This window comes from Neopelma chrysocephalum, unplaced genomic scaffold, assembly GCF_003984885.1.
Source record: "Neopelma chrysocephalum unplaced genomic scaffold, ASM398488v2 Primary Assembly neopelma1_97102, whole genome shotgun sequence".
Taxonomy (NCBI): Eukaryota; Metazoa; Chordata; class Aves; order Passeriformes; family Pipridae; genus Neopelma; species Neopelma chrysocephalum.
The window spans coordinates 4,021,671-4,035,476 of NW_020925744.1; the positions used below are offsets into that span (position 1 = coordinate 4,021,671).

General features: G+C 37.1%; 1 protein-coding gene across 3 annotated transcripts in view; it reads right to left on the reverse strand.

Annotated features, from left to right (window-relative positions):
- The window catches only part of PIK3R1 (phosphoinositide-3-kinase regulatory subunit 1), a 59,724-nt gene that overhangs the window by 14,493 nt on the left and 31,425 nt on the right, over positions 1-13,806 (reverse strand). For 2 of the 3 annotated variants that reach the window (XM_027671356.1, XM_027671357.1), the window contains exons 3-7: positions 12,376-12,468; positions 10,987-11,061; positions 8,013-8,144; positions 6,944-7,145; positions 6,666-6,745 (exon numbers count right to left, since the gene is read on the reverse strand). In XM_027671356.1, coding sequence (XP_027527157.1) covers positions 6,666-6,745; positions 6,944-7,145; positions 8,013-8,144; positions 10,987-11,061; positions 12,376-12,468 — 582 coding nt within the window. Of the gene's footprint in view, positions 1-181; positions 650-6,665; positions 6,746-6,943; positions 7,146-8,012; positions 8,145-10,986; positions 11,062-12,375; positions 12,469-13,806 lie in introns of those variants that run through there. The other variant, XM_027671359.1, reaches the window with a different exon arrangement.

The following is a 13,806-nucleotide window of genomic DNA, read 5'->3' on the forward strand; positions in this document are numbered from 1 at the left end:
AGGCAAGAAAAGACAGAAGGCAGATAGGCTATTCCCCATTCCATATATAACCTGGAGAGGTACCGAAATACTTTAATTCATATATCTTAAGACCATTAAAACTCTACCTGGTAATTAGTTACAGTATGATACTTCCACAACATGATGAAGACAACACACACAGAAGTTGAAAATCACTTACTTTGTAAATTATGCATTGCAAATGATCACCCTTGTAATATTGTCGGAAAATACAATCCAATATTGGTTTCCTTTTATAAAAATCTTTCTTAGAAAAAACAACCCCAAACCTCCTTTTACTAGGAAGTTTTTCTGAAGAAATGAAGAAAAAACTTCTGAAAAAGAGATTGCTCTGCTTTCCAACCAATGTTCCATAAAAATCCCTAAAAAAACTGCAACACGCAGTGAGAAAATCCAAGCCTTCTCTCTCTTCTTAACTGCTTAATGCTCTGTGCTGAGCAGAAGGTATCCACTTACTCTGGCTCATCATTAAAAAGTGCACCTGACTTCAGCACTATGGAAAAAAAAAAGAAACCACCACCCTCAGTAGCTTGCACGACTCTCTCAGATAAAGATCTCAGCTTCATGATTAACTTGGGTAGGTTCAAATATTTGCTGAGCCAGGGGTTTCAGGTGGGGGAGGGGACCCAGATTCAAAGTAAAAGTTGTCATCTGCTAACAAGTGGCCAGTGAAGGACTAACTTTCTCATTTTAGCTAAGTAAATGAGAAGACCATTGTAAGAGGCCTTAAAATAGTCTCTAGCACTATCTGCTGCACTCAGTATTGAAGACGAGAAAAGCACCATGAACAGCCAAACACAGGAAGTGCCTAACTGGGGGGGTAGGGGGGTAGAAAAGAGGATAAAAATTATCCTTGAAAAGAGCTGCATCTCTCAGAGCAGCCCTGTGCAAGCAAAAGAGCCTGCTTGCAAGTACAGCATCCCCTCCTACACACTTGTGCTGTATCACAAATACTGGTGCTGCTTCAAGATCTCTAGTCTGACGCTGTGAGGCTTTTTACCTATTTCCTGTAAAGTAAAAATACTACAAAAAACACCTATCTGTATCCATGGTGTTTTCCAGTAGGTAGGATTGTTCATTTCTTGGGAAGGCAACAGTGAAGAGGGAGAGCTTTAGGTCAAATTTTTATTTTCCTTGCTTTAGTGTTTGGTGGAGACTAAACTTGCTAAAAGAACAGACCAGCAACTGAAAAGCTTGCTCCCCTTTGCCTTCTTTGCCAGATAAACTTCCATGTGGAAATAAATTTAAGTAGAAAGGAGAAGCAGACACATTCAAAGAAAGAGAGAAGGGGATTAATATTTTCCTCCCACTTGTTGCAAACAGTGAGAATTTCTAATAGCTGTGTTGTTTCAGATCTTGTTGCTTGTTATGGCAGTCAAATAGCATAGAAATTTTTGCCTTCCTAATACTTCACCTACTGAAATACTCCTAATGCTGCAAAACATCACTTGCACCTAATAATGAAATCCCAAATATCTGCAGTATATTTTTGATGTTTTGCAGTTGATTGATCAGCTTCACCTATAACAATCCCTTGCTTCTGTAGTTTTAGCGTTTGTCTAGTTGAACAATTTGCTGTTCTAAATATGATTTAAAGCAGCAAAGTCCAAGTGGAGATGTAAACCTGTGTTTCTGAACAAATCCAACTTCAGACTGTAGCTGATATGCCTCTTTACTGTTAAAATTGTGGAAGGGGTTGAGAAAACTTCTTGGTTTATAGGGCCACAATACAGAAGCATATTCGGAAAGGAGAAAAGACAACCCAGGCTCACTGAATTTTTTAATCTTTTTTAAAAAGCACAGGTATCCATGCAGAGACAATGAGTTCCTAGTTATCCTGCAGAAGGGAATCAAGTGTCTTGTCAAAAAAAAGATACTGGGATGCACACACTCGTATTTTTAAATATTGCCCTGTCTTAACTTTTTATTTAAATTTTGAAACCTTCACTGGTGTACATTTAATCTGCAGCAAATTATTACTTGAAGTTACACTCACAGTGTTCTGCTATCAAGAAAACACATTTTTTTCTATGTCTAAAGCAGGAAAAGAACTGATCAGATTTGATATGCTTTCATGTGTGTTACACATACTTACATGCAAAAACACACACATGCACGGATCAATCTGTAAAGAATTCTAGTAGCTTTTATCAAATACTTCCAATCAGGTATCAAGAAACATAAAGCACAGGCTAGCGTCAGAACTTAAACCAACAGAGCATTCCAGAGTACGGTGGTTAACCAAGCATTTTACTTTCTGTTAGATCAGGGATAAAGCCTGATTTTTATTAGCTTAGAAGGGGAGCCCTCTGCTGGGTGAATCAAGGACGCACAATATCCCTCCCTGCCGCGTGGCATTTGCTTTCCCTGGGACACACTGCCTTTCTGCACGATGCGGAAAAGTCCTGACAAAGGACGGCACTCCTACACATTAGTTTATATCCCCAGGACAGTACTGACAGGACTGTGGTCTTGGCCTGACCACTGTAGCAGTCCAGGGGAGCTCTGAGTCCAATTCTAAGAGGAACTGGATCTGTCTTTACACTGCTCCACTCCGGCTGTTTTGCAACCCACCCTTGCTAACATTTTGTGTAGCTAAAGGCAAAGCATCTGCACCTTGATGATACTGCCATGACTTTCACCCCATCGCCAACAACTGAGCAGTTATGTGTGAGGCAGCCTTATTACCTCACTAATTCTTACCTATGATCCTCTGAATAGTAAAACTTACCTTAAAGGTAGAAATATTGCAGGCTTAAAGCTGCAATATTTCACAGTTTGAGCCATTTATTTGCAGTGTTATGTACAAGCCTGAGAAACAACTGGGATGGACAGCCCAGACAAAGCATCTCAGCTTGAGTCAGCGCACAGGCTTTTAGAGGCTTTGATTCATCCATACAACAAGGCAGCTCTTTCCTGCCTCTGCAGTAGCTCTTCCTCTGCTCTTCACCAGCAATGCTACCAGCTCCCCACATCCCCTTGCTCTCTCGCCACATGCCCCTTACTCTTTGCCTTCCTAAGACAGACCTTAATCTCCCACACCCAAAGCCCCTCCACACTCTTTAACACCTCCTCCAACCCCAGAAAGGACCCCAATCTCCCAGAACTCCCCACAAAAAATCACCTCCCAACTCTTCCAACACCCCACCTTTCTCTGTGTGACCTGCCTTCCCAGCTACTAGCATCAAAATTACTGTGCTGCCCCAAGCACCCACTGGGCCCCACAGACAACCCTGAGATCTGCATCCAGGACAGGTCTCCTCCAGACACGAAAGCCAGGAGCCTGTATGATCCCAGACAATCAACTGAAAAATCTGTCTTCTATACATATAACTATAGCCTAATATAGCCTATTGTCCAATATTTACCCTCACAAGTCTGTATAATCCGTGAGACTCTGTGAGACAAGATATTTGATTGCTTTCTGCAGGATAACCAGCACTGTTTGCTAAAATCTGTCACAATTAAGCTACTTTCTTCTAATAGCACTGTTTTGAATAACATATATAGAGACTTGCACTTTGTTCTTCACTGAAAAATCAGCATTACTCTTTAAATTAAAGCCTGTGCAGCTGTACATCAAGTTGGGGTGTTCAAATGGGATAGGAAATCACCTTGCTTGCCCACCAACATCATTTTCTGGCTCTCCTACTGATAAACTTGAAGAACGAGACAGGAATCAGAAAACTGATCCCGTTTTCTCCAGCCTTATTTTTCCTGCAACATTACTTTGTCTTTGCCTGCTAAGCAAGTGTCTACGATTCTATGATCAGGTATTATAACTTTAGTACTTTAACTTTTGTGTAGGACTAAGCACTATTCTAACTCAGAAACTAAAATGCAGAGTTTGCTGACGAGCACTATGACAGAGGAAAAAAACCCAATCCAATTGTTCTGTGATAAATCAAGTCATGGTGTAGGGGTAACTTCCTCTTTTTGAATTATGGCGTGCAAAGCATCATTCTAGCTAAAAGATGTCCAATTAAGATGCCCAATTTAAGATACTAATTTTAAGATACAATAAGATATAAGGTCCAGTTGCTTACTTTCCATTGTTCGCAGGCAAGAAGGATAATTAGTGGGCGATGTAGTAAGAAAGAACCCCCACAGCTGTGCAAAGATCTCCTCGCTATTCAGATCATTATCTCCAATGCTACATTTAATATCTCTACGTACTGCATAAGATACCACTAAAACTTCATGCACAGCTTGTTTTAGACAGAATGTTCTCATCTTAACAGAAAAAAGTTTGAAAGGAGGAAGCCATCACTCCAGCCTGTGAAAAAGAGAAGAAACCTGGCAGCACTGGCTTTCCTGTTATCACTTAGTTGTCATGACATTATTTTCAACATGTAAAATTCTTTATGCTTAAAACCGCTTAACTTGTCCACTTGTAAAATTCTATTAAAAATTGTAATTCTCAAACCAGTTGTATGACAAATAAGATATATTTTATTGGAATCTTCTTTTTATTACAATGTTTCTAAGCAATCTTTATGCCAAATCAAGCCACTACAAACAATAATCTTAAAGATGACAATTCTGAAAAACATATCTTAGAGTCTTCTATGAGAACTATAAAAACAGATCACTTCAAATGTTCTGGTCAATGAATGATTTTGGTGTGGAAAACAGACTCATGTCCTAGTTCTGCAAAGTTACAGAAAACTATATGAAGATTCAACTTTTGAAAATTATGCAAACCCTTTACAGGCTTAACAGCAGAGGCTAGCTAACCGTAGACTACAAAGCCTGAAAATTTTTACCTGAGTTATTTGTCAGCATATGTGCACACACAGATACGCAAATGTTCTACTAAAAAAACATTCCACTAGACAGGATGGACTTTGAAATGCATAGGGAAGGAGTTCTGTTTTTGTAATAGAACACATGAAAAATCCAGGGTGGACCCTCAAAATAAATTACTGCAATCTGAAATATTAATTAATGTAGAAGTAATACTATAAACAATCTGATGTTTGGTTATAGTTATTAATGTAGTGTCACACACCATAAACCTGATAGATACAATGACATTACTTCAATCACCCTAATCATATTCTCAAGATGACTCCTTGTCCTCATTAGTAGTTCTAATGTCAACACCTTTCACTTTTATACTTTCCTCATATGAAGCAACTCAGAAATGCAACCAAGGGATCTCTTAAGTGCAACTTATAAAATTCGTACTTTAAAACTTAAAAACTGTCGACCCTATGTTTTTATAGGCACTGACTCCCAGTCAGTGCCTCTAGACATGTTTATTTACATACCCTAAAGCAGTTGCAAATGTATAACTATAAAAAATGCTATTAGCATTAGAATATTGGAGGATTTAATATCTATTTTGCTTTTTAAGACTTATAATGTATGACAAAGAAAATAATTCTTTAACAATTAGCAGCTATTTGCTGATTCTTACTAAAACAAGACAAATAGTCATTTAAAAGTTTGGACTCTCCTAGTTATGAAGCCTTAGGAAGAAAAACACACAGTAGTTCTGGAAATGCCTGCTTAACTATTTGGACAAAATGTAACAAAAACAAATATATGGAAACTAGCTGAAAACAGATGTACACTAAATGTTAGGGAAAGTTTTCTAACTACAAGAGCTGGCAAGATTAGAAAAGCCTTTCAACCAAAGCAGTAGGAACAAAAATTTTAGCTATTTTAAGTTAATCTTCAATAGCTGATGAAGGGGATTATACAATGTGCCTACCTGAAATACAGGAAATGAAGCATTTTTCTGCTGCTGTGCTCTAGCTTTTCAAACCTTAAGCAGCCCTACAAATACTAGTGCCATGAACTTCACTTTGTACTTTGAATAGAGAGGCAGGAAAGCTATAGGCTGTCCCATGTTCTGTTCACCATCACCCTATCCTCTGTTCAGATATCCTTTGTAAATAAGCTGTGATATGAATTGCTTTCAGCTAACATGTAAAGTTCCCAGCGTTAATAATTTCCTTTGCACATAGTCAGCAACTATGCCTTGCTTTTACCAAATATTTGATTCAAACTCAGTGATTTTGCATAAATCAGAGGTGGGCTTTACTGTTTGTTGACTAAATCAGATGCTAACTTACAGAATCAATACAAGTATTATTTATCTTTTCTGGATGGGCTCTTAATATTTTTTGCATTATTTATATTGATATCAATAAATACATCTTTTGAGTATCTGGATTAAAATATATATATATGTAAATAAATGGGGAAATTTACTTTCTTCCAATATCTCTATGGGATATAGTATTTCTAAGAAAATTCGCTCAGAAGTAAATTGAATGCTCAATAAAACCTCCAGAATTAACCCCTCCATCACTGTAGGATAGGCATTCTATTGGTTTACAAGTCTTAAAAAAACCACAAATTCCTATTCGCTGTTTATTGAAAGAGAAATGAAAGTCCTAAGGCTGTACAAACTATGGCTATTAAAAATATTTTAATGAAAAAGACCATTTCTTATGAAGCAAACGTTGCACACCACATAAAATAGACAAACAACTTCTACTTAGTTCTGTATTGCACGCTTTTGCTTTGCATTAATTTTGATTAAAAAAGAAAAAACTATTTACTGTTCTTAAGTTGAATTTCACTATTTAAGCAAACAATGGTATATAACTTAATTTAAAAATATTTTTTACCTGGTACAGGCTGTCTCTCATTCCATTCACTTGTGATTAAAGCTTCTAGGATTTTTATGTGGTGTTCTGTATTATCAGAGCTGCAAGAGATGGATCAGGCAGTAAGAATTAGGAGAAATGCAAAAGTTTACTTTAGAGTTATTCAAAAAACATTGGAAAAATTTACTACAATGCCCTCATGTCAGAAATAAGTTCAGAAAATTACTTAATTAAACTTACTTTTGTATATGACTAACCCATATTTGCAGTAGAAAATATGATAAAGATGACCCACATACCTTGTGATCTGGAATCTGAAAAGCAGAGGGCTGAAAATTTCAGCCAAAGACCTTGCATTCAAAAGATTTTTGCTGGAGGCTTGACAAACTCTGAGGAAATGTTTGAGTAAATACTGGAGTGTAAGCCAATATTGGGGAGGTATATTTGGAGATCTGATGAGTTTCTTCAGCAACTGAGCATACTCTTCTGAGCTCTGCACTTCTGCAAGCAAATAGATAAAAGGCTCTTGAAGTCAGCACTGGAACATTCGAGTAAAATGAAACTATATGAGACTCCTTTAGAAGCATCAATTTTACAGAAAAAAATAATTTTGTCCATTAGCACTGTAAGATTTCTTTTGTCTTTTAAAAAAGTAAAATGCCCAGAGTAGAGTGAAGAACAAGTATTTAAAAGTCGAATGGAAATAGATATGCAATTTGGTAAAAACCACAATATGTTCAGAGTGTACTGGTAGAAGTCTGTCTTGTGTTTAGCGTTACACATGATTGGGTAATTCAGAGATGCACTAGATAAGTCTCACAGGTGCTGTTCTAACTTTGAAGGTTACCAGTAACAATATCCTGTCCTGAATATATAACAGAATACTTGGCCCTGAAAGCCAAAAAGACGTACTTGTTTAAAACGACCACTGTAGATGATGAATGCATGTATTTCTCACTTCATAATCTGCAACTCCCAATGTAACACAGCACTCCATGACCTCTAATACATTTACTTTGTCAGCATTGATAAAAAGTTAAAAATTAGCTTTCTGCATACAGATAAGTCCTTGATTTTTTTCCCCAGTTCTTCTATAGCACTTCTACTTACTAAAACAAAGAGAACTGTGTAATCCCTTGTATTTTCCATTATGTTTACATAAATAAGTAACCAAATAATGCAGAATAATATCAAGTTCTGAACTGAAACAGCTTTCATCAAAAGTGGTGAAGGTATTCGTGTTTTCTGAGATGCTGCCACATGGTGCAGAATCTTCCCTGTTATGTGAGTGACAGCTGGACTACCAGATATTCAGAATTCTAATGAAAGCTTTTTTGTTTGACATTTGAAATACTGTGATAATCATACCTTGAGCTACAGAAATCATGTCACTGTGAACAGCAGCTGGAATGATGGGATTTGGCAGGTCCAGGATATACCTCTTGAGAGCATCTGATAAAGTATGCACATCAAATGTCTCTAAATCTAATGAAGAGGCGTCTAAAGGGAAAGAGCAACATACTTTTTAGACTTTAGAAAAAGGAAAAAATATACAAAGCTCATCATATTAGGGCTTCATAACAAGCCAAAATTGCTAACTTACATCTGGTTTATGGGGAAAAACTCATAAGAAAGAATGGAAGACTAAGAAATATCTTTGAGACTAACAACATACAGTGTTCAACACCATGTCCAGGTCTTTGGCATGCGATGAACCAAATGGCTTCCGCAGCTGTGTGTGGCCTTCTGTCACATACAGTTCAGGGCTGAACTCAGAGTAACAGTAGTGACTTGCTGCATGTTGGAAATGCAATGGAACACCAGAATATTTTTAACAGGTCTCTGTTTTATGTGTAAATATTTTGTGTAAGAAGTAAGTATTAATCAAAGGTTTGGTGAAATGCCACTTCTCTACTGTAGCTACTTCTATTATGACTGAAAGTTTGATTAACAACTTGGGGCTCCAAGTCTGTAAATATTTATGTGAGTAAGTCGAAAAAAATATACATGTGCAGAACTTGTGCAGCTGTTAGGATTTATCTTGTAGAACCTGATACCCTTCCAGGATAGTTATGACTTGGGATAAGGTTTGGGAGTGTCACATAAAGGAATATCAGCAGCAAAAACAAAAATAGGAAAATACAGAAATCCTCACTTAGTAAGAGCCAGATTAGGGTTCATCCTGAAACATGAAACTCTGGCACAGTAAAGTCCTCAGTGTTTACAAAAAGATCCGTATTTGGTACAAGAATTTAGAAGCATTAATGTTGATCAACATTCTATGCTAGCCAGGTCCTCCGTAAAATAAGTCCTGAATCCATTTGGCCAGTTTAAACTAAAGTAAATAGGGAGGTAGAGGAAATCAGATATGTGGTGCATCTACAAATACTGTGAAATAAGGCAGCCAAGAGGAGGTAGTGAGAAACTTAAAGCTACTCCACCTCCTTTCTGTTTTCCCCAAAGAAAAGCTTGCAGTATGAGCTCAAATCTTATCAGAGACCAAATAATTTGCATGAGAAAAGAGACATCATGACTGTCTCAGATGATAAGAAACTTGCAGTGTGGGAATGAATTCTACAAGAGCAATTATGTGTCAGAGAATCCAACCACAAATTCTTCAGAAATAGTTTTTATTAGTTTTGTTGCTCACTGAATGTTTTTTGTTTCATAAGCCAAGTTAAATCATGCCTCTTCAGTGTTGACCATTTCCTTGAAGTATATCCCAAATTATTATAGTGAGTCCATAAGTAAGAATAAACTTACTCTGCAACTCTTTGGGTGTAATGATATAAACAGACCTGATCTCTTCCATCTGCTGAGCTGGGCAGATGCAAGTCAACTTTTGATTTTAGAGCTAGATAGCACTGTGTTGATGCTAACAGACAGTCAATTATGGAGAGCATTTTAACCGTTAGCAGAACACCACACTAATGTAAGTTCAAAATTTTGAGACCAAAGATGACTTTGCTCTCTGAATTAGCATTCTGCTCATTCAAAGAGAGCAGGAAAGGAGATGAGATCTGTCTGTATCCATGTACCTGAATACCCACTACACTAGTTCTGTCCTGGAAGATTCTGATTCTTTCTTAAAGAAAAGTCAGAAAGAGACACTGTTACTAAAAGGTGAAGTCCTGTGTTTGTTTCTCAAAGCTAACTACATTTTAAGTAAGAATACATGTAAACCACAAGTTTTTGATCTCAGGAGAGAGATGAATCTTTCAAAAAAGTACACCTCAGTTTAGAAACTTAAGAAAGGATGCAGATAAATGAAGAGATACATTCATATTGGTGCCCAGAAAATCTGGATTTATCTGGACTGAAAAATACAATTACAAATTAAAAATATGGCTGCTAGTGTGAGGCTGCTAGCACCACAAGCATGTCTCCTCTCCCTGCTTGTACACATATACTTCTTCACTCCTGCCACAATCAGCAGAGGACAGGATGCCCTTTTGTTTTGAAGAACAGACAACTCATAGTATCATCTCTTATTCATTTTGTTAATGTTTGCAATTATTAGAAATGAAGAGACTAATTCACAGTTTGAGCTTACTTTCTTTGTCCCTTTGGCAACAAGGCATGTAGCCAGTTTCACTTCCCACCCCTTGTATTTTTGTGCTCCTTTAACCAAGTGAAAGCTCACACCACACATTGCACCCCAGCTCGCCAAGATGTGGTCAAGCGCTCCTCCTACAATACCTACTGATCTCTCATACTGCAACAGAGTGCTGCCAAGCCAGTATATTCTGGCCTGAATCAGTGTTAAAGAGTATCAAAAAGAAAACGAAATATATTTCAGGAAACTTGAATGGGTAAGTGGTGTTATTGGTGTAGTTGTGTTTTACTGTCTAAAACCTGAGAACCCAGCCTACAATATTAATTAAATGGTCTCTTTGCCTTCCAGTATCACTCTGCTATTGCCACCCCACCTACTGGACCAAAAACTGCACAGACAGAACTGTATGTAAATAAATGGCCATTTGTTTACAAAATAATAACCTGCAGCCTTACAGGAACAATGAATCATTATCTTGACTCTGACTAAAACATCTTTTTTTTCTCTGTACAGCTAGATTATCTGTCTTTGAACAAGCAAGAGGACAAGCAGAGATTAAAATTATTATTCTTGGAAAAAAACCACACAATGGAGCCATGAAGAAAGAATCTGTAAAAGTGAAAAATACCTTTCATATTAAGTGTAAAAGAAAAATTTTAGTTATATATATGTCTTCTTAATACTATATTATTGAGGACCAGAACATATGAGTGGGGGAGCAAAGAAAAGAGGAGTGCTCTGACCACAAAATCTGTCTAGTGCTTTAAGAAGGATAACTGTACTTACCACATTCAAAGATTTGTCTTAAGTCCGCTGAACTGCTTGAGCCTTGTGCTCCATACAAAGTTGAGCACTCCAGACCTTCAAAACAAAATCAATGGGATATATTAATATTTCAGTGACTGTTGCCTTGACACAATATATTTCTCTTTTCTTCAAGAGGTTTAAATTAGCAACATTCTTCAACTGCCATCCACCTACCACACTAAGAATGTGTTTGCTTTTTAAGGCTATAATACAGCTCCTTGTACGTTCAAACTGCTGTGTCTGCAGAAAAAGTTGACCAAGGAAGACCAGAAATACCAGCAGTCCCATGTATTCTACACAGCTATCCACTGGCCAACTGTAGAAGGCCAGGACTAAGAAACAGATTCACACTGGTGAGAGAAAATATGTCACATAATATGTCTAATAATCCACCTGAATAAAAGACACCAATAAAGTGGTTTTGTGTGAAAGGTACTGTTTACAACTTCCCTATTTCAGTGAAAATAGAGAAGACACAAGGAAAGAGATCATATCCTGGTACGCAGAGCGCTGACGATTTACTACTATCAGTGGCGTTTCCTGAAAGCAGCAGTTACTTATGCAAAAGGTTGCTAAATACTGGCCTTTCTCATTGATATTAGCAAGCCCCTACTCATTCAGGAAAGGCTTATGCTCTCTTAAAAGTATGCAGTATGTGAGAACTTATGTCCCCAAGGATAGCAGCCTGATTCTGATCAGAATATTGCTTTTCCTCTTGTTCCCTGGCTTAAGACTCCTGAATGATCAGGACTCACTGAAGCTGCTCCTTACCTCACCAGGACTATGAAGCCAACATCAGAGGAGGTGCCAGGGGGACAGAAATAGAGCAAAAGAGGTAGAACACAGAAAAAGAAAGAGGAAAGCTTCAAAAGGATGGAGAGGCATCAACATGGGAAAGCGGGAAAGAAAAAAAAACATAAAAACAACACTGGCTGGTTCAACATCAAACCAGTTCTTGTAACTTTTTCATGGTTTATTATTTTCTTTGCCCCCTGCTTTGGGGCAAAGTATTACTTGTTTCCCTGTGTGGCTGTGTATCCAACTCAATGTTATGAAGTTGTTTCCATAACCAACTGGTTAGAAAAAACAAAACAATACCAAACCCTTCTCCCTTACCTTTTAATAATACTCATATTAGTTGAGTTATTAAATGTCATTTGAGATAAGCTTTGGTTTTGCTCCTACAGTCCAAAAAGCCTCTACTGAGCATAAACCAGTGCAACAGACCTTAGATGAGATTATTTCAGGTGTTAAGCAATATGATGCATTATCAGCTCTAGAAAGGGGAGATGCCATCTCTGGATCCAATTCTGCAGTCTTGGTTCACATAAGGAACAAAAAACCTTGGTAGATTGTTCTTCAGCCTACCTTTCTTTTCAATGGTCTCTACTAACTTGACAAGAATCTGTGGAGCAACATCAGGGGGTGCGAACTGCTCTGTAAGATCTGGAAGTGAAAAAGCTGTGAAAGAAAAAGAAGAAAAATAAGCCAAGCTACAGGTGAATGCAATTACTGTTTATGAAAATCATGACATGCAAATGTAACCAGTTAATTTAGTAACAGAACAAACATGCCACATATCAGGGCCACAAGAGGAGACTCCATAAGTAATCAGAAAATAGAATAAAAATGATGACAATTGCATTTTTATAGCATTTTCTTTTAGGGACCTAACTCAGTCCTAGAACCACTCACCGTACTGCCTGGAAAAAGAAAATATAATAAAAGTTTGTAGTCTGTGGTTGTGCAGAAATTCAATGCAAGGAAAGAAAGAAAAAAATATTTTGGTCTGAAACATTTACATACACTGTGCACCAAGTATGGGAGTTAAACACATCACTGTCCGAGAGCTGCAGATCCTGTGGATACAACAGATTTACAAAGACCTGAAACAGCAGTAGAAACAAGTATTTCACACTCGTAAAAAGTTCAACAACTTCTTTTTATTTCAATTTTCAGGCATTATACTATGAACAACGTAGTTTACTTATAAGAATCTCCTTTTCAAGGGCTAGTTAAGAATAAATAGCAGTATAATTGGAAAGGGACATTTTGTAGATTTAAACAAAACTGCATACAGATTTTATACAAAGTTAGTTTTCACACAATCTAGTTTCTTCATGCAGAGAACATACTCTATAAAGGAATATTCTGGCTCTGTGATGTGAGGGATGATCTATCTCTAAATACACAATTTTTGCCAAAAGAATAATTCAAGAGTTTTAGAGTGGTTCTGTTTAACACTTGGAAAGCAAGAATGTTTACATAAAGATATTAAACTACTGCCAGAAACATCTGGCATAGTTTGATGGATTATGATTGATAAACAAAGCTTAATCACTGAAGTAAAAACTGCCAGTTGCCTAAGTGATGGTGATCTCTGTCCAATAAAACTCACTATGGACAAACAGAAAGCAATTCTTAAACACACATACACATAGATGCCTGCATGGATATGTATACATACATATATAGTGCCCCCCACCCATTCTTACAAGACTGAAACTGAACAAAGTGATGAGGCTAACTAAATAAAAGAAGAAAAAAAAAAACAGAAAAATGTGAAAATTTTTGACATAGCAAAAAAGAAACAAAAATACAACAACTGAGAATGAGAAAGCAGACAATTTTGGCTGGTAATTCACCCTATTTTGGATTACATAATTCCATAAAAATGCAAACAGTTTTATTGTGGTTTAACCCCAGCCAGCAACTAAGCCCCACACAGCTGCTTGCTTGCTTTCCTCTGGTTGGATGGAGAGAGAATCAGAGAGGTAAAAGTGAGAAAATTAATGGGTT